The 24,456-nt window shown below is 45.4% G+C and overlaps 1 protein-coding gene across 2 annotated transcripts in view; it reads right to left on the minus strand.

The window, feature by feature from the left end:
- Positions 1–380: 380 nt before the first annotated feature.
- OLFM2 (olfactomedin 2) overlaps positions 381–24,456 on the minus strand; it is a 188,233-nt gene continuing 164,157 nt past the window's right edge. For both annotated transcript variants that reach the window (XM_072149429.1, XM_072149430.1), the window contains exon 6: positions 381–1,258. In XM_072149429.1, the coding sequence (XP_072005530.1) occupies positions 584–1,258 (675 nt within the window). In that variant the 3' untranslated portion in view covers positions 381–583. The remainder of the gene's footprint in view (positions 1,259–24,456) is intronic.

A 24,456-nucleotide genomic window follows, 5' to 3' on the forward strand; every position in this document is an offset into this window, starting at 1 on the left:
CTGATATAACGAGCCGTGCATGCTATGTGACCATGGTCAGATTTCTGTCCACTAGAAGTAAACATAAAAGCTTTCTATAGAACGACAACAAGCAGAGATCTCAAAAATCATGAGGAATTGATACATAAAATATATTGAGAAATTGTTTAACTTTTCATAATACAAACAACAATATTATTTTTCTGAAATGGGAACACCCCTTTAAGTTAAGGTAAGACAAGTTCCATGTTTAGTATACTAAAGCTCTGTTGGGGATTTGTGTCTATAGGTGATCCTCATAAGACAATAAATTTATTTAATGGCGCAAATACTTATTATGTTGTGTATACCTAAATTTTACTTGTTCGTTCTCGAAATAAAAACTACTTATGAAACAATACCAATGTCAAATACTGTCTTTATTTTAGCCACCGGAGAGAAAAAAAATAAAAGTTTACTTGATACCATGCTCACTCAACCACGTGAAAGTCTTTTTTTTTGTGTTCTGTGCGTTTCATAGAAATAACTGGAATTATCAGACTGTAAAAAGAATCAAACCAAGAAAGAACAAAATAGGTGAGATGAATGTCTGATACAGTCTAGATCATTCTCCAGAAGTCTTTATAACATGGAACAGAGTGACGTTGTAGAGCACTTGATGCCCATTATTCCAGGTGTAGAGGACTCTTTCGCGTGGGTTGTAGTCCAGCATAGAGATATGTGAATACTGGTTATGGAATGGAATATCTGTGTACTCGTAAGTAGACGAATTTGTATAATACGCAAAATAGATCTTGGCTCCGGCCAGATGAGAATTGGTTACATAGAGGGTACCACATATCATGAATGACTCTCCAGCACTTCGCTTTGGGTAGCCGGTGTCCCAGGTCTGAAGAATCTCCAACGTCTGAGGATCCAACTTGCTGACAACAATATTTCCTGCATTCTGGTTGGTTGTGTAAACAGCCCAAAGCCCGTTCTCATCCACCATGAAATCTATGTCTGAGAAACCTCCCCACGAGTAGGGAAAGGTGTTGTTGTAGCCGGCGTTGTTGAGGTTTCTCTGGACAGAGACACTTCGGGAGCGGAAGTGATATTTAACCACGATGTTACTCTGATACTTGTTGTAATAGAGGGAGCCGTTGTAAACCACATGTCCAGTTCCGGCCCAAGGATGTGGAAGGAGGTGCTGAACAAAGTTCTGACCTTTGATAAAGTCATTGAGGCTTCGATATTCTAAGACTCTTCGACCTTTAAGGTAACCGTCCATGTACCAGACCTAGAAGAAAAAGTCTTGTTAATAAGGAGCTCAGAAAGAAATGTGTTTCCATTATGAACTATTAACATTATTTCCATGATCATACAAATTCATTTTTTATTAGTCTAAAATCATCTTGAAGGATCCAGGGTAAAACTCCCAGAGTTAAGATCTGTACCTTAAGAAATTAATTTGACTGATTTGAGCAGCCATTGGGGCTCATTTACTAAGGCTCCGAACGGCGCACTTTTGTCGGGTTTCCTGAATATTCCCGTTTTGCGCCGAGTTGCCCCGGGATTTTGGTGCACGCAATCGGATTGTGGCACATCGGCACCGGCTTTCATGCGACAGAGATTGGGGGCGTGGCCGTTGGATAACCCGACGGACTCGGAAAAACTGCGGAATTTAAAAAGCGATTCGTGTCGCAAGATCAAGCACTCACGTGCGCCAGGAAGAAAAAGGTGAACTCCAATAGACCTCGGCGCAGCAGCGACACCTGCTGGATATCTGGCGCACGACCTTAGCGAACCCCGGCAGACAACGCACCACGGGATCGCTAATGGACCGGGTAAGTAAATGTGCCCCAATGTGCTAAAATATAAGCTTTTGATTTTAGGTCATTGTTTTATCCAACAACGTTTCCTTCCGAATTTCCCATACAAATGTATGTTTGACTTATACCACCATCAAATTTTCCCGGTAGCTCACTATGTTTTGTGATAGTACAATAATTGCGCTAGATAGAATACCATTTATACCGCTTTTAACCCACAGGGTTAAACCATGTGCCATCAGGTGAAAATGGAAAGATACCCGAACTGTGCCATTGGGGGTCATTTACTAAGGGCCCGATTCGCGGTTTCCCGACGTGTTACCCGAATATTTCCGATTTGCGCCGATTGAACCTGAATTGCCCCAGGATTTTGGAGCATGCGATCGGATTGTGGTGCATCGGCGCCGGCATGCGCGCAACGGAAATCGGGGGCATGGCCGAACGAAAACCCAACGTATTCCGGCGCGTTCTGATGCTTTTCAGCACAGCAGCGCCACCTGGTGGACGTCGGAGGAACTATCTTATTAAATCCCGGACCCGAATCCAGCGCAGACAACGCGCCGCTGGATCGCGAATGGACCGGGTAAGTAAATCTGCCCCAATGTCTACAAAATATGGACTCCAAGAATCTAATGTGAACAGTAGAATCGTTGTACAGCAAGAGAGAAAGAATCAGGACTTCCAGGCCAATGGGACTAGAGACTTGGAGCTTGTACTAAAGGGAACTGGTAACTGAGAGAATTGTGAAGAGGTTTTTTATAGGAAAAAATACTGAACTTACTTTGGTAAGTTAGGGGTAATTAGGGTTAGGAAGGAAACGGATGGCTTGTAGGCGGCTTCTAATGTGAGGCTTTATTATATTGTCTCCTGTTCCTCATATTTTGTTGTTTTGCAGATGTCACAGCTGGAAGGATTTTGAGAACTTTGCCAATGACATAAAATTAATCTGGCCAGAGAACAAGGATGTTCCACTGGAAGCAAAGTTGGCCAGCATAACCCATGATGATGGGTTGTAAATGATCTAAACATCAGGAAATCTGTAGGGCAAATGGGTCTCTTCATGGTTTGACATGTTATGTTTTGAAAAAACACAGTTTGGAGAATCAGCTGATTTCAATGAGACAATCCACATGTACGGGGGTCCACAGTTTTCTAAAAAAATATAGAATTTTGAAGTCTTTCGCGGTGTTAAGCAGTGGATTACTCCATTTAGAATACTGAATCAGTTTACCAAGCTCAGCATCAATATGTATGAACGGGGCAGAAGAAATAGCTGTTGGCTGTTTTTAACGAGAAACTATTTGTACCTGAAACGGTCAGTGACTTTCTTTTTCAACAATCTTTTCTTAAAACAATAGCACCCATTAATATAAGAAACATTAAAATCTCTTTTTATTCTCCCTACTACTATTCTAGTCTGCTTTTCTCTCTGAAATCTCTCCTGAATTTCATCTTGCTGGCAGGACAGACAGAATCTCACTGAGGTATCAGCAGGGAGTCACAGCAGCTAGGTCTCCACAAACCAGCTCTGAGACTCCAACAATTTTTACAGACAGAAACTGCAGTGATGAAAGAAACTTCTCAATTTTCAATCCCCTAGTGCTGTTTACACAGTCAAGATAATTTTTAATCCCTTACGTTACAATTTTACTCAGTTTTATTGCTGTTTTATCTCCTATAACCAGTGTAAGATTCCAGAGTGTGGGCGTGGACTCTCTAATCAGACTCTTCATGATTCCTCTGTGCTGTGAGTTGCAATGTGCTGGAAATGTGGTTAGATTATCAGGCTACAGGGTTTATCTACACTTTCCGAAAAATATACTAGTATATGACACATAAAAAGAAAGATGAGACAGATCAGAGATAAGATGATGAGATGCATATACCATTCTCAGATCTGCTACATCTCAGCTACACACACACACACACACACACACTTTCAGATCTGATGTAACTCCCTCCCTCTCCTCCTCCCCTGGATAAAGACCTTATCTGACTGTAGCTTGTAGCTTTACTCTCATCAGGATGTGTTGTTTGCCGGCAGGAAGTCTGTGTGTGTGAGCTCGTCTTGGGATGCAAGGGTGGGGGCTGGAGTGCAGAGAGCAGCTCAATGCAACGTCAGACAGGAGAAGAATATGTCCTCTCTGACCCTTAGGCTACATTCACATTATTTCTCATATCCCCACTCCTAGGCAACACATATCAACACAGATTAGTATGTCATCAGGATTCTGTAGGAATTCAGTTGAGCATCCCTATGACTTTGGGGTTTGGACCACCATACACTACTTTCTCGCTTCCCCATTCTATCTGTGAGTTTTCTTCTATTTTCCATTGCCTCTTCAATTCTTGTCTCCCATCATCCAAAATGATTAATAACTCTAGAAGTGGTCACCTGAACTTGGTCCCATAGCAGTTGCATATGTGCTACAAGCTAACCTATGTTCAGAAAGACCCAAACTCTAACACGTTTATGGACCTCAGAGGTGCTGACAACACAGTAGAGACTAGACACAGACTAGAGGCTGCAATAGATTATTTTTCAGGAGTTAATGGACAATAGGCCCAAAGTCATATTATTTGAATACAAGGAACCCCAGTTCAATACCAGCAACTACAAGTTTGGTATTTACTCCATGAATATGAGTACTCAGCGATTTCCTTTACATCTTGACCCCCAGGGGGGGTTGGCATCAAGCTATGCCCAATCCACAAATAGCCCAAACACCTTTACAAAAGAGATGACATATCCCAACAAGAGGCCATCCATACTCCATTTTTCTCCTTTTGCTCTTTGTAAAAGGTCTTATTTTCGTGATTTGTATTTGCGGAGTCGACCATTACCTGAGCAGTCATAATTTTTTTATTTTATCGTGCAGCAGACATAAGCTATTTCTTGCGTTCGGCAAAGGCAGCTAATATATGAGCTCGTAGCGTGGAGAGAGGTACATAAATAGCTTTTGGCCTTAAACAATATGGGCTGTTGACAACTGATACAAATGAGTTATTCGGAACAATAGGGTAGAAGACGTTGAATCATCCTGGACGGGTTTCTGCTTTAATATCAATTTGAGCTCACAGATTGCCAAATCCTGACATGTCCGAGAGAATGCCATGGATCAATAAGGATGAGTATCATTTCATAAGTACCCAAGTTAGTATCAGTATTAATACCACTTAAGAACTATTGCATTGTCAGGGCGAATGAGCAAGAACACGGATTATATTGCACAGGCTCTTTGCAGTAATGGAATTTCCCACCAATATTCAATAGGGCTATCACTTAGAATGCAGGGCAATGCTGCCGGGATCAATGGTGTTTCACTTCCACTCAGGACTGATGACATTACGGCTCAGAATGAATTGTATTACAAGTTGCAATCGATAGTGTTACTGAGTACAATTGATGGTGCCATCACATAGAATGGATTGGGTTACTGCTGCAGATCAATAGTGTTACACCGGTACTTAGCCGTAAGAGTATTAGCACTTAGAAAAGATTACAAAGGTGGTTATATACGATTAGTGTGGTCCAAATACTAAGATAGAAGGTCAGCTAAGTCATCTCAACTTAGGTCACCAAAAAGCTATGGAGATGGATCGGAATAAAATGGAGATTGACTTTTAGACAACTTTGGTCTACAACCAACTTTTTATTATGTTTAGGAACATTCGTTCCACTTAACTGTTCGGGAAATGAGGAGGCAGAAAGAGACTAACCATTGCCTGCTGTCCCATGCCTTGTACATAATCCCAATATTGAGCAATGCAAGGAATGCGAGGATGAGGTCTTCAGCTCAACAGGAAGAGTCCCGCTTCCGCATTTCCGTCGGGTTTTCCGACTTTTCAGGGATCGCACCGCCGGGACAGGGATTTCAAGGGGTTTGTTGTTGCACGTAATTGGATTTTGTCACATCAGCACCGGCTTTCAAGCAATTACATGCACCGGGAAGAAGGTGAACTCTGGCGGACCTGATTGGGGAAGCTACACATGCAGGGAATCTGGTGCACGATCTTCTTGAATTGCGGCAGATGTGCATTCCAGTCGGACACTCCTGATCGGGGAACGTGCATGGACGGGTAAGTAAATGTGCCCCATAATCTCAAAAGCCACAGTTGCATTTGTTGACTGATATAATGTAGTCTCACTGGCTGCTTAAAGCCACTGCCATCATACTATTAGGGGAAAGGTGTCAGCACTAGATAGATCTCCTCTCACCCACTTCTTTATTGCATTTCCTTCCAGCACTTCATTGCGGGTGCCTTCATATAAATTCTAAACTTCCTGACAGCTAAAGTCCTTCGTCAGTGAACTGTAACTAGTAATTGGGCAACAGAGAACTGCTTCTAGCCAGAAGCAATACTGCATGACAGTGACACTATCGACCCAGTGCCAGGGACAGCCGAACTTACGGACACCTGCAATCTAGAAAAAAACAACCCCATTAAACCGCAGAAACTATAACCTTAAAACCTACAGCTCGTAGATTAGCAACTAGAGATGTAGTAATCAAAGTAAGATGTACAAAAATTAAAAGTGAAAGACACAGTCTTCCCAATTGATGATGTTCCATAGAAAGTAAAATACGGTCATAAAAGTGCCTGAGCTAGTGAAGTTGAAGAGGGCAATCATCTTTTGGAGTCCTCAAGTCTACTCATCTACTGGAGTCCAAATCCACTCATCTTTTTAAGTCCAAGTCTACTCATCTACTGGAGTCCAAATCCACTCATCTTTTTAAGTCCAAGTCTACGCATCTACTGGAATCCAAATCCACTCATTTTTTTAAGTCCAAGTCTACTCATCTACTGGAGTCCAAATCCACTCATCTTTTTGAGTGTAAGTCTACTCATTTACTGGTGTCCAAATAATTCCTCACACAGCTCTGTACATGAAGGTGGAGAGCGAGAAATGAGCAAAAAAAACCTGTGTCCTTAAGGGGTTAAAGATATATCAGGTGAAATATTTAAAAAATCTTGCGCAGCTAACTTCGCTAGGTGAGTGGAAAAGTCGTAAATCTAGGAGCAAAAATATCAAATTTGCTGCAAAAAGTTGCAAAAATAAGAGGAATAAAAGAGAAAATTCTAAGATAAAGAACCCCCTGGACTTATAGGGGCGATAATATTCCTACATCCCAGAGCCCGTGGCAGTCTTAATCCGCCCCTGTGTCCATGTTCAAAGTTAGGAAATTCTCACTTGAAGACCGTTTTTAAATCAATTTTGGGTTTTTGTCTCAAAGAGGTTTCACTTTATTATGAAGAGACTGTGCTACTATTGACATGTAAGGTCAACTGATCATCCTATAAAGGAAAATTAGGGAACGCTTCTTCATGATCATTCCCTGATTAATGGGCCATGAAAGTGCACAGCCACATGATGCCGAAACCATGTGCAGCCAGACCTCCCCGTAATTAGTTTATATTGGGATTATATGAAGCATGTAGGAACTCTTACAGGAGTTTTCCTCCTATTTATTTATCAACCTTTTCACTAGATAGCCCTACCCACATATTTACTTAATGGGGCCCCAAATAGATGTTGGATCCAACTACTTCTCCCAGATCTTCCATTTAAGGTAAGCAGGGGAGAAGCTGACCCACATCCTCTCTACTTGCTGTAATCTGGATTGGAATCTATCGGATGGCAATAAAGTTTAAAGGGAACCTGTCAGCAGAAATTGACCTAATAAACTATTAACTGTACTTTGCCAAACAGCTGAACACCTTACAGATCATGTTTCTTTCATGGCCCAGTGTGGTGGCATCCTACAGAAAATCAACTTTGAAGTGAGATGTAAATTAGTCGTATAAAGTTAAGGAGGGGGAGATTTTATCACTGAAGTCAAGAATGACTCAGAAAGCCCCTTCACTGAAATTGATACTCCTGCATCCAGAGACATCACTAGACAGATCTCCTGGAGTAAGAGGCGTTCTTAGCTCCCCACCTTGACTTCAGTGTTACACTCTCCGCCTCCTTGACTTTATACAACAAATTTACTTCTCACTTCAAAGTTGATTTTCTGGATGAGACCACCTTACCAAGGTTATTGTAGACTTGGCTTCCTTCAACATCAAAGGGATACATGTGGTTCCTTATCTTAACAATTTTAGAAGATTTCCCAACATTTCTATTGTACTGCTGATCATATAGGGGTCAGGGGTGTAACTCCATTTTAGAATAACACTAGTGTTTCTACATACTGGTAGATGTAGTCCACAGCTCAGCACATTGGGGGTCATTTACTAAGGGCCCGATTCGCGTTTTCCCGACGTGTTACCCGAATACTTCCGATTTGCGCCGATTGTACCTGAATTGCCCCGGGATTTTGGCGCACGCGATCGGATTGTGGCGCATCGGCGCCGGCATGCGCGCGACGGAAATCGGGGGGCGTGGCCGAACGAAAACCCGACGTATTCGGAAAAACCGCCGCATTTAAGAACCGAAAATGTGTCGCTCGGGACCCGCTTACCTTCACTCAGACGGCCTCGGTGAATTCCGGCGCGTTAAAATGCTTTTCAGCGCAGCAGCGCCACCTGGTGGACGGCGGAGGAACTACCTTATTAAATCCCGGCCGGACCCGAATCCAGTGCAGAGAACGCGCCGCTGGATCGCGACTGGACCGGGTAAGTAAATGTGCCCCATTATCTCAAGGAGATCCAGAACAGTAGAAACCCATCTCGTTGGTATTTTAGGAACATATTTGCTGTGATTACGGGGATATTATTAGCGCCATTATGAACACATTTTCAATCAGAATGAAGTGTTGTTATCTACTCAGGGATAAGACCCATTACATCAATTGTAGTGTAATGATACCTTAAATAAGACATTTTATTAGATTCAAGTAGATTTTAATGATTCGTGTCAGATTTCTCGACGCAAAACATTTGGTTATTACGAGGTGAGATGGAACTAAAGCTAAAATAATATTTGTAATGTGTTTTATCACTACATTTTCTACAGCATTTTCTTATTTCCTTTAACTGAATTATCCAGGAATATCCCACTCTTTGCAGCCAGAAGTCTATGAATACAAGATTCAAGATCAACCTACATCTCTTGTCCCCTCCGGTTCAGTGGTGTCACGGGTACTCCCACGTCTCAGGCTCACCCGTGACCCTCTGTGTGCCCCAGCACCCCGCTGCTCTCTCTTACCTCTCTTCATTCCTGATTCCCGTCCGGTGGCCGTGCGCACGCTTTCCCATCTCCTAGCATTCCCTGCCGGATCTTTCTTCTTGAGAAAGCTTTATCCTGTGCCTAGTGCTTGTGATTGGATTCCCCGCTGCGACCCCGTACCTGTTCCCGTTTACGCTCCTCCGCTGCCTGCCCTGCTCCATCTCTAACCCTGAACCTTTGCCGCATGCCTTGACCTCCTGCCTGTCCCTGACCATGACCTTGCCTGCTGTACCTCGTCCTTGTCTGCCACAAAGGACAAGTCGCACCTGCGGAGTGACCTGATGGTATCACGCCACAGCAAGTCCAACCCGCTTTGTGGCGGGATCTGCTGAAAACCAGGTGCCACTTAGATTCTGGTCCCAGGTGTTGGCTCGTGTCATTGTCTGCGGTGGTCCAGGGGGTTAGCTACCCCAGAAGCCTGACAAGTCTTATAGTAGGAAAGGTCATCATTAGATGATGGGTGGTGGAGCTATAGCCTCCAACTCTACTAATCAGCTGATTATAGTGTCTAAATACTTTATGTATGTGTGTAAGTTCTGTATGTGTGCATATGATGTATGGTATGTATATACTGTATGTATGTATGATGTCTACATACTGTATGTAGGTGTGTCTATGCTATATGTATATGGTGGTTTATACTTTGTGTATGTGTATATATAATAAAATATATAATATAAGTATATTATGTATATATACTATGTGTGTTTATAATGTATATGGACTAATGTGTGCATATGTGTATATAATATATATGTATATGAAGTGTAAATATTATGTTTATTTGTATATATTTATATGATTTATATATATTGAATGTGTACATACTGTGTTTGCATATAATATATGTATCAGTACAAAAATGTGTGAGTATGAGTTTATACATGTGTAAGAGTATATTAATGTGTGTATGAGTATACAACTTTGTATAATGTGTGTATATCGGAAAGTATAAATATGTATATTTTTAAGGGGAAGGGGGCGCCCCATGAAAAAATCGGCTTTGGGGCCCGGACTCTCCTAGTTACGCCCCTGGTCCTGGTTTATATAAAATTGTGTTTCAAATATTTTTTTCTGTTTTTGCTAAACTTACCTCTGCGGAGAGTGTGTCTAGCTCTCATGGCCACCATCTGAGGTTAGAAGAGATGGCAAAAAGTTAATGACCATGACTTCATCACCAAGACCCCATCAGGAATGGATGGGACATATATACGATCAGGGGCATGTGGCCTAAAAAGATTACCGCAGTCACGGTGTCTGGATCTATGAGTAAGTGTCCCTGGTTTATCATGCTGGATTTTGATGGTAGATTTCCTTTAAAACCCGGAAAACCCCTTTAACATCTTACAGAAGAGATCCAATCCATTCAGAGTAACAGACCATGGAGAAAAAAAATCTGTCTGGATGCTAAAACTGTCTTTTCCAGGTTTAATGTTTAGCATTTTTTAGAAATATCATCTCCAGCTTTTTCATTCACATAATAAAAAAACCTCATGTGGCTTTTAGTAAGCTCTGGCAGTGCCTCGACAGCTGCCATCAGTAATGAAGCATCGAACCTGGCAGAATGGCTCCATTCATGGGGCCCCTATAGAGATCAGTGGTGTCCCCGAGCTTAGAAGTGACATTCACCATGTCAGGACTGCTAAAGGAGACTAAACGCAGACAAGATAGAGGTGTGAAGAGACGCAGCATATGGAATGATAGGAGAAGTTATTCATCTATCTGTTCAGCGTAAGTTTACACGGAATCTGTTGCCTTCCCCCGGCCCCTTAACTAAATGCTTGTTCATGTGTATCTATATTCCTGACCTACCTTTTGCTTTGATTCTTATATTGAGTAGGTTAGTGTCTGGAAATGCCTGATCTGTTCTTGTGATTTCTCTGTGTCACTACCCTCTGTTTCACTCCTACATCGTGACTTTGATCACTGTGTTTCTATGACGAACCTTCAGCTTGTGCAAAAAAACGGCGTTTACTGTGACCTCTGCTTGCTCCTGGTCCTTATCTAAATGCCTCCTTACCCTGACCTCGGCCTGCTCCTTGCCCTTTTCTGACTGACCCCTAACTCTGACCTCAGCCTGCTCCTGGACCTTCTCTGACTGGTTCCCTTTCTCTGACCTTGGCCTGCTCATGGACATTCTCTGTCTGACCCCATTATTCTGACATCAGCCTGCTCCTGGACATTCTCTGACTGGTCCCCTTATTCTGACCTCAGCCTGCTCCTGGACATTCTCTGACTGGTCCCCTTATTCTGACCTCGGCCTGCACCTGGCCCTTTTCTGACAGGACCCCTTACTCTGACCTCTGCCTGCTCCTAGTCTTCTGACTGGTCCATTTAGTCTGACCTCGATCGGGCCCTCAACATTCACTGTCTGGTCCCCTTCTTTGACCTTGACTTGCCCCTCAACATTCTCTGACTAATCACCTTACTCTGACCTTGGCCTTCTCCTGGTGCTTCTCTGACTGGTCCCCTTATTCTGACCTCTGCCTGCTCCAAGCCCTTTTCTGACAGGACCCCTTACTCTGACCTCTGCCTGCTCCTAGTCCTTCTCTGACTGGTCCATTTGGTCTGACCTCGACCAGGCCCTCAACATTCACTGACTGGTCCCCTTACTCTGACCTTGGCCTGCCCCTCAACATTCTTTGACTTATCTCCTTACTCTGATCTCGGTCTCCTCCTGGTGCTTCTCTGACTGGTCCGCTTACTCTGACCTTGGCCTCTTCCTGGACATTTTCTGATTGGCCCTGTTATTCTGACCTCTGACCCTTTTCTGATAGGACCCCTTACTCTGACCACTGCCTGCTCCTAGCCCATCTCTGATTGGTCCATTTGGTCTGACCTCGACCCGGCCCTCAACATTCACTAACTGGTCCCCTTACTCTGACGTTGGCCTGCTCTTCAACATTCACTGACTGATCCCCTTACTCTCACCTTGGCCTCCTGCTGGCACTTCCCTTGCTAGTCCCCTTCAATGACCTCAGCCTGCTACTGCACATTCTCCAACTGGCCCCAATACTCTGACCTCGGCCTGTTCCTGTACATTCCATGACTGGCCCCTTTACTTTGACCTAGGCCTTCTCCTAGTCCTTCTCTTACTGGCCCCCTGATGCATGACACAGACATCATTTGACCCACCTACGTCAGTTGTCACCATACTGTGACTACTTTGAGAGGTAAAAACCTGTTGGTCTTTAGATCCCTATATAGTGGTTATAGGGTGAATGCCAAGGATGAAGCCAAACCAGTTATTTAGTACAATCTACAGTCTATTATAAAGATTGTTATCATACTTATTAAGGATAACTAATGATAATAACATAATAAGAGTGCATAAGAATTATTATTCCATGGTGAATTGTGATATTACTGGATATTACCTGTCAGGAGGAGGGAGCTCCTCTTTAGCTTCCCTGCAGTTCCCTAGGAGTTTTGCATGGCTTCCAGCTGGTGATATCTTATTGAACACTCTCTGCCACAAACAGTTTGATGCATTTTATGTGACTGTGAAAGAAACCTTTCCTTTCTGGTAGTGGCATTATATTTCCCGACAATCTTCATCCACTGGAGAAATTTTTTTGTAACGTTGTGTATCTAGGTCATGCTGGAGGTAAAGGAAGGCTCCATATTCATCATTACTTCCCAGGTTATTCTTAGCCTCTGATTTCTTTTCTGCATGCCAATACTACAGTTCAGACTACTGATATTATATTAATTTGGGCCCCGCCTGACCTCAGCCGCCAGTATATTAAATGTTTTTCACTATGTATTTAAGGAAATCAAATATCAAAATCCAGGGACAAACCACAAACCAGGGACACTTACTCATAGATCCAGTCAGTGTGATGGAGTGTTATCAGAGCCCCTCCATGCTGCAGCTTCACAGGCTGTTACAATGTGCAGAAGCACTTCCCCCTCCCACTTTGTACTGAAACTTCCTCTGATGCACTGAGATTAAATCAGAAAGTGTGGAGGTAGGAGGGGCAGTGAGACAGTGTTATAACCATTGAAGCTGCAGCACAGAGGGGCTCTTGTAACACCCTGGGGAGCCCTTTAGGTAAATGAGAATAATTTAAAAGTTCATTTTTAAAGGCAGGAAGCCATGGATAAGCAATACGAGAAGATTAGCACAGCCTGGATCTATGAGTTATCCACCCTGCTTTATCATACTTGAAATGATGGCAGATTTGCTTTAACACTTTTTACCAATGCTGGACCTTATGGACAGAAGAGATTCTGATGTCCTAAAATCAGTTAAAGCATTTTTGCAACTTCTCACAAAATTTCGGGAACTCCGAGGGACCGGGTAAGTTATTGGGGCAGATTTACTTACCCGGTCTGTTTGAGATCCAGCGGTGCGTTCTCTGAGGTGGATACGGGTCCGCCCGGGATTCATCAAGGTAGTTCCTCCGCCGTCCACCAGGTGGCGCTGCTGCGTTGAAAAGCATCTGAACGCACTCAACTTCACCGAGCCGGGCCAAGTGAAGGTAAGCGCGTCCCAAGCGACACTTTTTTGTTTTAAATGCGGCGGTTTTTCCGAATCCATCGGGTTTTCGCTCGGCCACGACCCCAATTTCCGTCGCGTGCATGCCGGCGCTGATGCGCCACAATCTGATCGCGTGCGCCAAAATCCCGGGGCAATACAGGAAAAATCGGCGCAAATCGGAAATATTCGGGTAACACGTCGGGAAAACGCGAATCGGGCCCTTAGTAAATGACCCCCATTATGTCCCATTGGCCTGAAATGAAGATGGAGGACCCCCTTTTTCGTTAAGCTCATACTGCCAATTACCCTCCGGGAAAGTTCTTGAAACAAGAACTATAGGGCCACCCCTATAATTTATTGATAGAATAGTCCATAGCTTGTTTCCTCTTTTCCATGTTTCATCCCTCATCTGCTTTATTATGCTAAGTCTCGTTGAACAATTCTATTTTTGACTGACAGCAGCCTTGAGTGGCAAAGTCACCATAAGGAGAACTTTAATTTCCCGTATCTAATGCGAAGCCTCTTACTCAGCAAAACCAGTTTCCTACACTGTACTGACAAGATGGAAAGACATGGAAACAGCGCTGTCTACAGTTGGGTTCTGTCCCTTCTGGTTTGGCTCTAGTCCCACATCATGTTATTAGGCTTCCTAAAAGTCATGCTTGATATTAAGGTAGCTGCCTTACAAGGTAGATGAAGAGGCAATGATTTCTTTATCCAATCATGGAAAGCATATTTGCATATTTCCCAGAATCCCACAGTGGAGCGTCAATGGCTGTAAGTTTCCACATGTAAGGAGTACTCTTAGTTCCCGACCCTATCTTTCGACTGGTAATACTGATAGTATGTTCTTGAGTGTTCCTCACCAATCATTGTTGGGCACCTATATCTGTAGTCGAAACATTTATCTTTACCCAGACATTCATGAAGAGGCTTGATAGAAGAGTCTAAATCTAAATCTTTGGATAAAAATACATTTCGTATTTGTATTCTCAACCTCGGCTAACCATACCCTGAAGTTATCACTTAGCACCTGCTTCATCACCTTGTCTGTGAATGCCGTCATATTCAGTATGATGTGCGTAATGGTGGAAACTACAGAGTATAAAGTATTTATTGGTCTGTATTAATGGCTTACTTCCTAGCCTCTGCTTTGGATTGTTATGGTTCCGGGGTTCCTTCCAGTAACCTGATGAATGGCACTTTACCTGTTAGGTTTGTGAGTAGAGATGAGCGAACATGCTCGTCCGAGCTTGATGCTCGTTCGAGCATTAGCGTACTCGAAACTGCTCGTTGCTCGGACGAATACTTCGCCCGCTCGAGAAAATGGCAGCTCCCGCCGTTTTGCTTTTTGGCGGCCAGAAACAGAGCCAATCACAAGCCAGGAGACTCTGCACTCCACCCAGCATGACGTGGTACCCTTACACGTCGATAGCAGTGGTTGGCTGGCCAGATCAGGTGACCCTGGGATAGACTAGCCGCTGCCCGCGCTGCTCGGATCATTCTGTGTCTGGATGCCGCTAGGGAGAGAGCTGCTGCTGGTCAGGGAAAGCGTTAGGGTGTTCTATTAGCTTACTGTTAGGCAGGAGTGATTCTCCAAGAACCCAACAGCCCTTCTTAGGGCTACAATAACGTTCTACTTTTTTTTTTTTTTTATTTGCATCTAGTACCATTTTGTGAGGAATTAGCAGGGGGACTTGCTACCGTTGTGTTTAGCTCTTAGTGGCACACATATCCACCTCAAACACCAAAGTGGGAAAATTTAGTAGGGGTTGGATTTCAATTAGGCACAGTCTGCCATTTCCTTTTTTATTTTACGTTTATTTTGTTTAATAACTCAGCGTCATCTCATCTGGCATAGTAGTGTGCTTTCATACTTGGCTAGAAAATAGCCATAGGAGAATCCAAACGGCTTACGCCTACAGTAGCGTTATATATTTGATTTCTGGTTGATCTGCTGGTGGCTGTACTTGCTGCAGTGCATCTACTAGCCAATTGTGAGCAATTTGTAGTGAGACTTGCGACCGCTATGTTTTGCGCTTAGTGACGCACATATCCATTGCAAAGACCGAAGTGGGAAAATTTAGTAGGGGTTGGATTTCAATTAGGCACAGTCTGCCATTTGTCCTTTTTTATTTTACGTTTATTTTGTTTAATAACTCAGCGTCATCTCATCTGGCATAGTAGTGTGCTTTCATACTTGGCTAGAAAATAGCCATAGGAGAATCCAAACGGCTTACGCCTACAGTAGCGTTATATATTTGATTTCTGGTTGATCTGCTGGTGGCTGTACTTGCTGCAGTGCATCTACTAGCCAATTGTGAGCAATTTGTAGTGAGACTTGCGACCGCTGTGTTTTGCGCTTAGTGACGCACATATCCATTGCAAAGACCGAAGTGGGAAAATTTAGTAGGGGTTGGATTTCATTTAGGCACAGTCTGCCATTTGTCCTTTTTTATTTTACGTTTATTTTGTTTAATAACTCGGTGTCATCTCATCTGGCATAGTAGTGTGCTTTCATACTTGGCTAGAAAATAGCCATAGCAATAGGATAGCATTGTTTGGTTTTAAAAACTCAAAAACACAAAAACAAAAAAAAAACACAAAAAAAAGTTAAAAAAAAATTAAAGCTATAACTCTCATTTTAAAAATGTTTAACCCGAGGGCTAGGGGTAGAGGACGAGGGCGGGGACATGGGCATCCAACTACTGCAGGGGTCAGAGGCCGTGGTCCTGGCCGGGGTGAGACACCACCTGCTTATGAGGGAGCAGGGGAACGCCGCAGAGCTACACTCCCTAGGTTCATGTCTGAAGTTACTGGGACTCGTGGTAGAGCACTGTTGAGGCCAGAACAGTGCGAACAGGTGATGTCGTGGATTGCTGACAATGCTTCGAGCAATTTGTCCACCAGTCAGTCTTCCACGCAGTCCACCCATGTCACCGAAATCGCCACTCCTCCAGCTCCTGCACCTCAGCCTCCTCCCCCCCAGTCTGCCCCCTCCCAGGAAAATTTGGCATTTGAACCGGCATACTCTGAGGAACTGTTTTCTGGACCCTTCCCACAGTCACAAACCACTTGTCCGGTTGCTGCTGAGCAATTTTCCGATGCCCAGGTTTTCCACCAGTCACAGTCTGTGGGTGATGATGACCTTCTTGACGTAGTGGAAGTGTGTAAAGAGGTGTCCGACGATGAGGAGACACGGTTGTCAGACAGTGGGGAAGTTGTTGTCAGGGCAGGAAGTCCGAGGGGGGAGCAGACTGAGGGATCGGAGGATGATGAGGTGACAGACCCAAGCTGGGTTGAGAGGCCGGGTGAACACAGTGCTTCTGAGACGGAGGAGAGTCCTCGACCAGAACAGGTTGGAAGAGGCAGTGGTGGGGCCAGACGGAGAGGCAGGGCCAGAGCTGGTGCATCAGCGCCAAATGTGTCAACTAGTGAAGCTCCCGTGGCGAGGGCTCTTGCGGCGAGGGCTAGATCTTCAGAAGTCTGGAGGTTCTTTAAGGAAACACCGGATGACCGACGGACTGTGGTGTGCAACATTTGCCAAACCAGGCTCAGCAGGGGTTCCACCACTACTAGCTTAACTACCACCAGTATGCACAGGCATATGAATGCTAAACACCCCACTCAGTGGCAACAAGCCCGTTCACCTCCGGCCGTGCACACCACTGCTCCTTCCCCTGTGTCAGCTGATAGTCAGCCCCCTGCCCAGGACCCTGCCACAAAAACCCCATCGTCGCCTCCACGATCCTCCACAGCATCCACCAGCGTTCAGCTCTCCATACCCCAGACGCTGGAGCGGAAACGCAAATATAGTGCAACCCACCCGCACGCCCAAGCCCTTAATGTGCACATCTCCAGATTGCTTAGCCTGGAGATGCTGCCCTATAGGCTAGTAGAGACCGAGGCCTTTCGCAACCTCATGGCGGCGGCCGCCCCTCGGTATTCGGTCCCCAGCCGCCACTACTTTTCCCGGTGTGCCGTCCCAGCCCTGCACCAGCACGTGTCAGATAACATCACCCGTGCCCTGACCAACGCCGTTTCTGACAAGGTCCACCTGACCACGGACACGTGGACGAGTGCTGCCGGGCAGGGCCACTATATATCGCTGACGGCACATTGGGTTAACTTGGTGGAGGCTGGGACCGAGTCTGACCCTGGGGCTGGTCATATACTGCCGACGCCGAGGATTGCGGGGCCTACCTCGGTCCAGGTGTTTCAGGCCTACTATGCCTCCTCCTCCTCCCACCCCTCCTCCACCTCCTCCTCCGAACTACCATCCGTGGGCACGGCGCCATCAGTCGGTAGCTCTAGGCACAGCAGCAGTGCCGTTGCTAAGCGACAGCAGGCGGTGCTCAAACTGCTGAGCCTAGGCGATAAAAGGCACACCGCCCAAGAGCTATTACAGGGCATCACGGCGCAGACTGATCTGTGGCTGGCACCGCTGAACCTGAAGCCAGGCATGGTTGTGTGTGACAACGGCCGTAACCTGGTGGCGGCTCTGCAACTCGGCAGACTGACACATGTGCCATGCCTGGCCCATGTGTTAAATCTGATAGTTCAGCGTTTCCTCAAGACATACCCCAATCTGTCAGATTTGCTCACGAAGGTGCGCCGCATCTGTGCGCATTTCAGGAAGTCCAGCACAGATGCTGCCACTCTCAGGGCAGCACAGCGCCGCCTCCAACTGCCCGCTCACCGACTGTTGTGCGACGTGCCCACGAGGTGGAATTCAACACTGACCATGTTATCCAGAGTTTACCAGCAGCGCCGAGCCATTGTAGACTTCCAGATGTCAACTTCCACCAGAACTGGTAGTCAGGTCAGTCAGCTTCCTCAAGTCTACAATGAGGAGTGGACGTGGATGTCTGATATCTGTCAGGTGCTGAGTAACTTTGAGGAGTCAACACAGATGGTCAGTGGCGATGCCGCCATCATCAGCCTCACCATCCCGCTGCTTGGCCTGTTGAAAAACTCTCTGATCAGCATGAAGTCGGAAGCTTTGCGCTCGTCACAAGAGACGGGGGAAGAAGATTCCCTTGTTGATAGCCAAAGCACCCTTAGGTCTGTTTCTCAGCGCATATCGGAGGAGGTGGAGGTGGAGGAGGATGAGGAGGAAGAGGAGGAGAATGTTGGCGAGACACAAGAGGGGACCATTGTTGAGTCCTTTACTGTTCAGCGTGTATGGGCAGAAGAAGAGGAGTTGGAGGAGTTGGAGGAGGAGGAAATGGACAGTCAGGCCAGTGAGGGGAGTGAATTCTTACGCGTTGGTACTCTGGCGCATATGGCAGATTTCATGCTAGGCTGCCTATCCCGTGACCCTCGCGTTCAAAGAATTTATTCCAGCACCGATTACTGGGTGTTCACTCTCCTGGACCCACGGTACAAGCAAAATCTTTCCACTCTCATCCCTGCAGAGGAAAGGAGTGTGAGAATGCATGAATACCAGCAGGCCCTGGTGCACAAGCTGAAACAGTATTTCCCTTCTGACAGCGCTAGCGGCAGAGTGCGTAGTTCTGCGGGACAAGTAGCGAGGGAGAGTAGGCGAGCAGGCAGCTTGTCCAGCACTGGCAAGGGTACGCTTTACAAGGCTTTTGCCAGCTTTATGTCACCCCAGCAAGACACTGTCACCTGTCCCCAGTCTCGGCAGAGTAGGGCTGATCTTTACAGAAAGATGGTGAGGGAGTACGTAGCTGACCATACCATCGTCCTAAATGATCACACAGCTCCCTACAACTACTGGGTTTCAAAGCTGGACATGTGGCACGAACTGGCGCTGTACGCCTTGGAGGTTCTTGCCTGCCCTGCCGCTAGCGTCTTGTCCGAGCGGGTTTTCAGTGCAGCTGGTGGCATCATCACCGATAAGCGTACACGCCTGTCGACTGACAGCGCTGACAGGCTGACGCTTATTAAGATGAATAAAGCCTGGATTTCTCATAATTTCCAATCTCCACCAGGTGAAGGAAGCTCAACCTGAATAATTGATCCACTCCTCCTCCTCCTCATTTTCCTCCTTCTCCTCCTCTTTGTACAGTAAAGCAGAGGAAACTGGCTATTTTTTGACAGGGCCCTCTGGCTCTTGCTATAGTACTTTATGCATTTAATTTTTCTGGAGGGCCACCGACCCGGTCCTCTGTTTTAAACAATTTTTGGGAGTGCCACATACAGGCACTCAATCTATTCAATTTTTCTGGAGGGCCACCGACCCGTTCCTCTGTTTTAAACAATTTTTGGGAGTGCCACATACAGGCACTCAATCTATTCTATTTTTCTGGAGGGCCACCTACCTGCTCCTCTGGTTTGAAAACTTTTTGGGACTGCCACATACAGGCACTCAATCGATTCCATTTTTCTGGAGGGCCACCTACCTGCTCCTCTGGTTTGAAAACTTTTTGGGACTGCCACATACAGGCACTCAATCTATTCTATTTTTCTGGAGGGCCACCTACCTGCTCCTCTGGTTTGAAAACTTTTTGGGACTGCCACATACAGGCACTCAATCTATTCAATTTTTCTGGAGGGCCACCTACCTGCTCCTCTGGTTTGAAAACTTTTTGGGACTGCCACATACAGGCACTCAATCTATTCTATTTTTCTGGAGGGCCACCTACCTGCTCCTCTGGTTTGAAAACTTTTTGGGACTGCCACATACAGGCACTCAATCTATTCAATTTTTCTGGAGGGCCACCTACCTGCTCCTCTGGTTTGAAAACTTTTTGGGACTGCCACATACAGGCACTCAATCTATTCTATTTTTCTGGAGGGCCACCTACCTGCTCCTCTGGTTTGAAAAATTTTTGGGACTGCCACATACAGGCACTATCCAAATTAAATTGTCTCCATAGCAGCTTCCACACGTTGTCTCCATTGCTACCTCCAAAAGTCGTCCATTTAGCTGCCTCCATACATCGTCCCTTTATCAAACGAGGTGTGTCAGGCAGAAATTTGGGTTGTTTTCATGGATTCCACATCAAAGTTGTTAACTTTGTCGCCACCCAGCTGTGTTATCCACAAAATATAATAATAAACTTTTATCATTTACCAATATTATTTCAGCGCTTCTTGCGCATCTGTTTACATTCCCCTCACCCGCCATATCCTAAACTTATAAGAACGCTACTACACTTGATCTTATACAAAAGGTTCTTAGAAGTGCTGTTTGGGGAGTAGCCTAGAGACAGGGGCTTGGATTGGCGAAAGCTCGCCTGGCAGCGGAGCGCCAACTCCATGCCAAGATCCAACTAACATTGTTTTAACTGCAGCACCTTTAATCTACTACTAGTTCACTGCCTCCATACATGGTCCCCTTATCAAACGAGCTGTGTCAGGCAAAATTTTGGGTTGTTTTCATGGCTTCCATGCTAACTTTGTCGCCACCCTGCTGTGTAATCCACAAAATATACTGGCAAACTTTTATCATGTACTGATATTATTTGAGCGCTTCTTGCTCACCTCCTTTGGTTCCTCTCTGCCACCCATTGGTTTGAAGCCTGAGTCCATTTAGGGTATGTCGCCATGCCACTCTCTAGCCTGCCGCTGCTGCCGCTGCCTCTGCATGCCGTCCCCTATAGTGTCAGGGTCAATTATTGGATGTTTTAGATGCTATCTAGCTTCATTCTGTCACTCTGTCATGGCCATGCTGTTGCCCATAATTTTGGCATAATGGTGCGATTAAGCAGCCTCAGAGGCATCCATGCATGCTGCCCCTGCTGTTTTCTGTCCATTTCCGTGGTGTTTCCATCCTTTTCTGAGGTTCCCAGGTGTTTGGCCAAGCTTCCCTGTGCAGAGCCTTGGTCCCCTTGAAAAATGCTCGAGTCTCCCATTGACTTCAATGGGGCTCGTTATTCGAGACGAGCACTCGAGCATCGGGAAAAGTTCGTCTCGAATAACGAGTACCCGAGCATTTTAGTGCTCGCTCATCTCTATTTGTGAGGTCAAAGGACAAGCCTATGGAGCAGCAGACCTTCTGCAGCAGAACATTGGATATTGGGGCCTGCATTGTGATTGAGAAGATGGAGTCTTGTGAAAAATGATGCTGGTTTGCTTAAAACTACATCTAGATGTCACCTCAGTCATCCAATGAGTTTATATTATTGTTGAATAGATAGGATGGTTTAGATGCCATGACTATATGTATAAAGAAGGTCTTGGGACCTGTTAAGCTCACAGTCCCCATTAACCCACCGACATTCAGTGATTAAGAGTGAGAGTCGCCATTAATCTGCCCACAATATTGATTGACACATTGGGGGTCATTTACATTTGCGTTTTCCCAACGTGTTACCCGAATATTTCCGATTTGCGCCGATTTCCCCTGAATTGCCCCGGGATTTTGGCGCACGCGATCAGATTGTGGAGCATCGGCGCTGGCATGCACGCAACGGAAACCGGGGGGCGTGGCCAAACGAGAACCCGATGGATTCGGAAAAATTGCCGCATTTAAAACAAAAAATCTGTCGTGGAGCTTGCACTTACCTTCACTCAGCCCGAGCCCCATAGTGATTGGTTGTGACAGTCTTGATAACCCCACCCACACATAATGATTGACAGTGAGGGTCCTGATTACCCCACCCACACAAAGTGATTGAAAGAGAGAGTCCTGATGCCTCTGCCCACACACAGTGATTGACAGAGAGAGTCCTGATTACTCTGCCCAGACACAGTGATTGACAGCGAGAGTCCTGATTACTCCGCCCACACACAATGATTGACAGTAAGAGTCCTGATTACCCCGCCCACACAGTAATTGACAGGGAGAGTTCTGCTTATCCAGCTCATACACAGTGATTGACAGTGAGAGTCTTGATTACTCCGCCCACACACAGTGATTGGCAGTGAGAGACCTGATTACTTCTCCCACACACAGTGATTGGCAGTAAGAGTCCTGATTGCTTCTCCCACACACAGTGATTGACAGTAAAAGTCCTGATTATCAAGCCCACACACAGTGATTGACAGTGAGAGTCCTGATTACCCCGCCTCCACACAGTGATTGACAGTGAGTCCACACACAATCGCCCACACACAACTATTGATTCGCAGTTAGAGTTGTGAGTTTCATTTTATCTTAACGTAAATTAAGACAAACCCCTGGTGCTGTGCGCTGGGGTATTTTTTAGCCAAAACCTACCTACAAATTCTACTTATTCAGCCAGACAAATTATAAATTCCCAATATTCCGCTAATTATTTTCTGTGGAAGCAGATTTCCCTTTCCAGCATGAAAAATCTGACATTTTCTCTATTTTCCTTGCAGTCCTATGTGAATAATGGTCCTTGTGATTTATAGTGAAATCTTCCTTTAATCACCTTCAATTTATGCTCCTCCAGCTGAAGCTGACTGTATCTGAAACGCATCCTGGCCGCGGGCCACCCATGGGCTCTTTGTCAAGCTCACCATTAAGATGTGAAGGTGAAAAACCTACGCAATGGAGATCCACATAAATCCACAGTGACTAATAATTATAGAAAGATAAGGAGAGAGAAGAGGCAGGGGCTGAGGAAAAATGATGGCCGGCGGCAGGTAACAGATCGGCTATGGACAGCGGAAATCTATTATGTGTTTTATGAGAATCACTCTTATACAGATAATACATGCAGAAAAATAATGAAAACATTACATTTTTGGGATAAATTCAGGGAATTTTCACCTTAAATTTAATTTCTAATTCTAAAAGGCTAATAAAGTTCTAATACCTTATTATATCATTCAGAGTTACACAGTTCCCTGTTAGAAGGACTATCAGGACCCACTATCTGCTCTATAACATGCTGTCTGCAGATAGGACAATATGTACAATTTGCTCAGTTCCTCCTGCTCTATAACATGCTGTCTGCAGATAGGACACAATGAGGCAGATTTACTTACCCGGTCCATTTGCGATCCAGCGGCGTGTTCTCTACGGTGGATTCGGGTCTTCCGGCGATTCACTAAGGCAGTTCCTCCGACGTCCACCAGGTGTCGCTGCTGCGCTGAAGTCCGCCGAGGTCCGCCGGAGTTCACGGTCCATTGCTGGGTGAAGGTAAGCGCGTGTCCAGCGACACTTTTTTTAAAAATGCGGCGGTTTTTCCAAATCCATCGGGTTTTCGCTTGGCCACCCTCCCCCCTGATTTCCATCGCGTGCATGCCAGTGCAAATGCGCCATAATCCGATCGCATGCGCAAAAATCCCGGGGCAATTCAGGGAAATTCTGCGCAAAATGGAAATATTCGGGTAACATGTCTGGAAAACGCGAACTGGGCCTTAGTAAATGACCCCCAATATGCAATCTGTTCAGCTCCTCCTGCTCTATAATATGCTACTTGCAGATAGGACACTATGTATAATCTGCTCATCTCCTCCTGCTCTATAACACGATATACAGATTAGACACAACTTCCCTGTGACAGTTCTCCTTTAAACATCTTCTCTATACCATAATCTTGGTAATAAATCCTTCACTTGAGCCGTGAGAGGGCTTGAAGAATTTTTCATTTCTGGTAACTACCCTACAAAGCGATCCATCAGCGAGCCCCAGGCGGTCATAGAGCGGCCTGCATCCCCATAATGGCTCTCCAGGTGATCGAAGGATATTCGGAATTCCGCGCTGCCCTTCACTCTTCATCTATTAGAATCCAACAATTCTTTGGATGGCAGCCATTCTCTTATTTCCAAAGCCTCCATTACTTTGGATTTATACTTTGTTATAATATATTATTCTCTAGACAATCCCCCTTTTAGCAATACACTATCCTCATTAGCTAAATATCCATCTGTAATCTCCTTCATTACACAATACTTGCCACGTCCGATTCCATTATATCACTGAACTACAGGATCGGGGGCAGGATGATTATGTCCCATACCCCATAGCAATGAGGGCGTCTAGCGATAATGGCCGCAATGTGCGAGAATGCGACAAAGCGGGAAGGATGATATATAGTAACCTCGGGGGGGGGGGGGGGGGGACAGCTGCAGATTTATGGGAAATCTCACACATCTACTGTACATAAATAAAAGATAAGGCGCTT

The sequence above is a fragment of the Engystomops pustulosus genome, chromosome 4 (assembly GCF_040894005.1).
Source record: "Engystomops pustulosus chromosome 4, aEngPut4.maternal, whole genome shotgun sequence".
Taxonomy (NCBI): domain Eukaryota; kingdom Metazoa; phylum Chordata; class Amphibia; order Anura; family Leptodactylidae; genus Engystomops; species Engystomops pustulosus.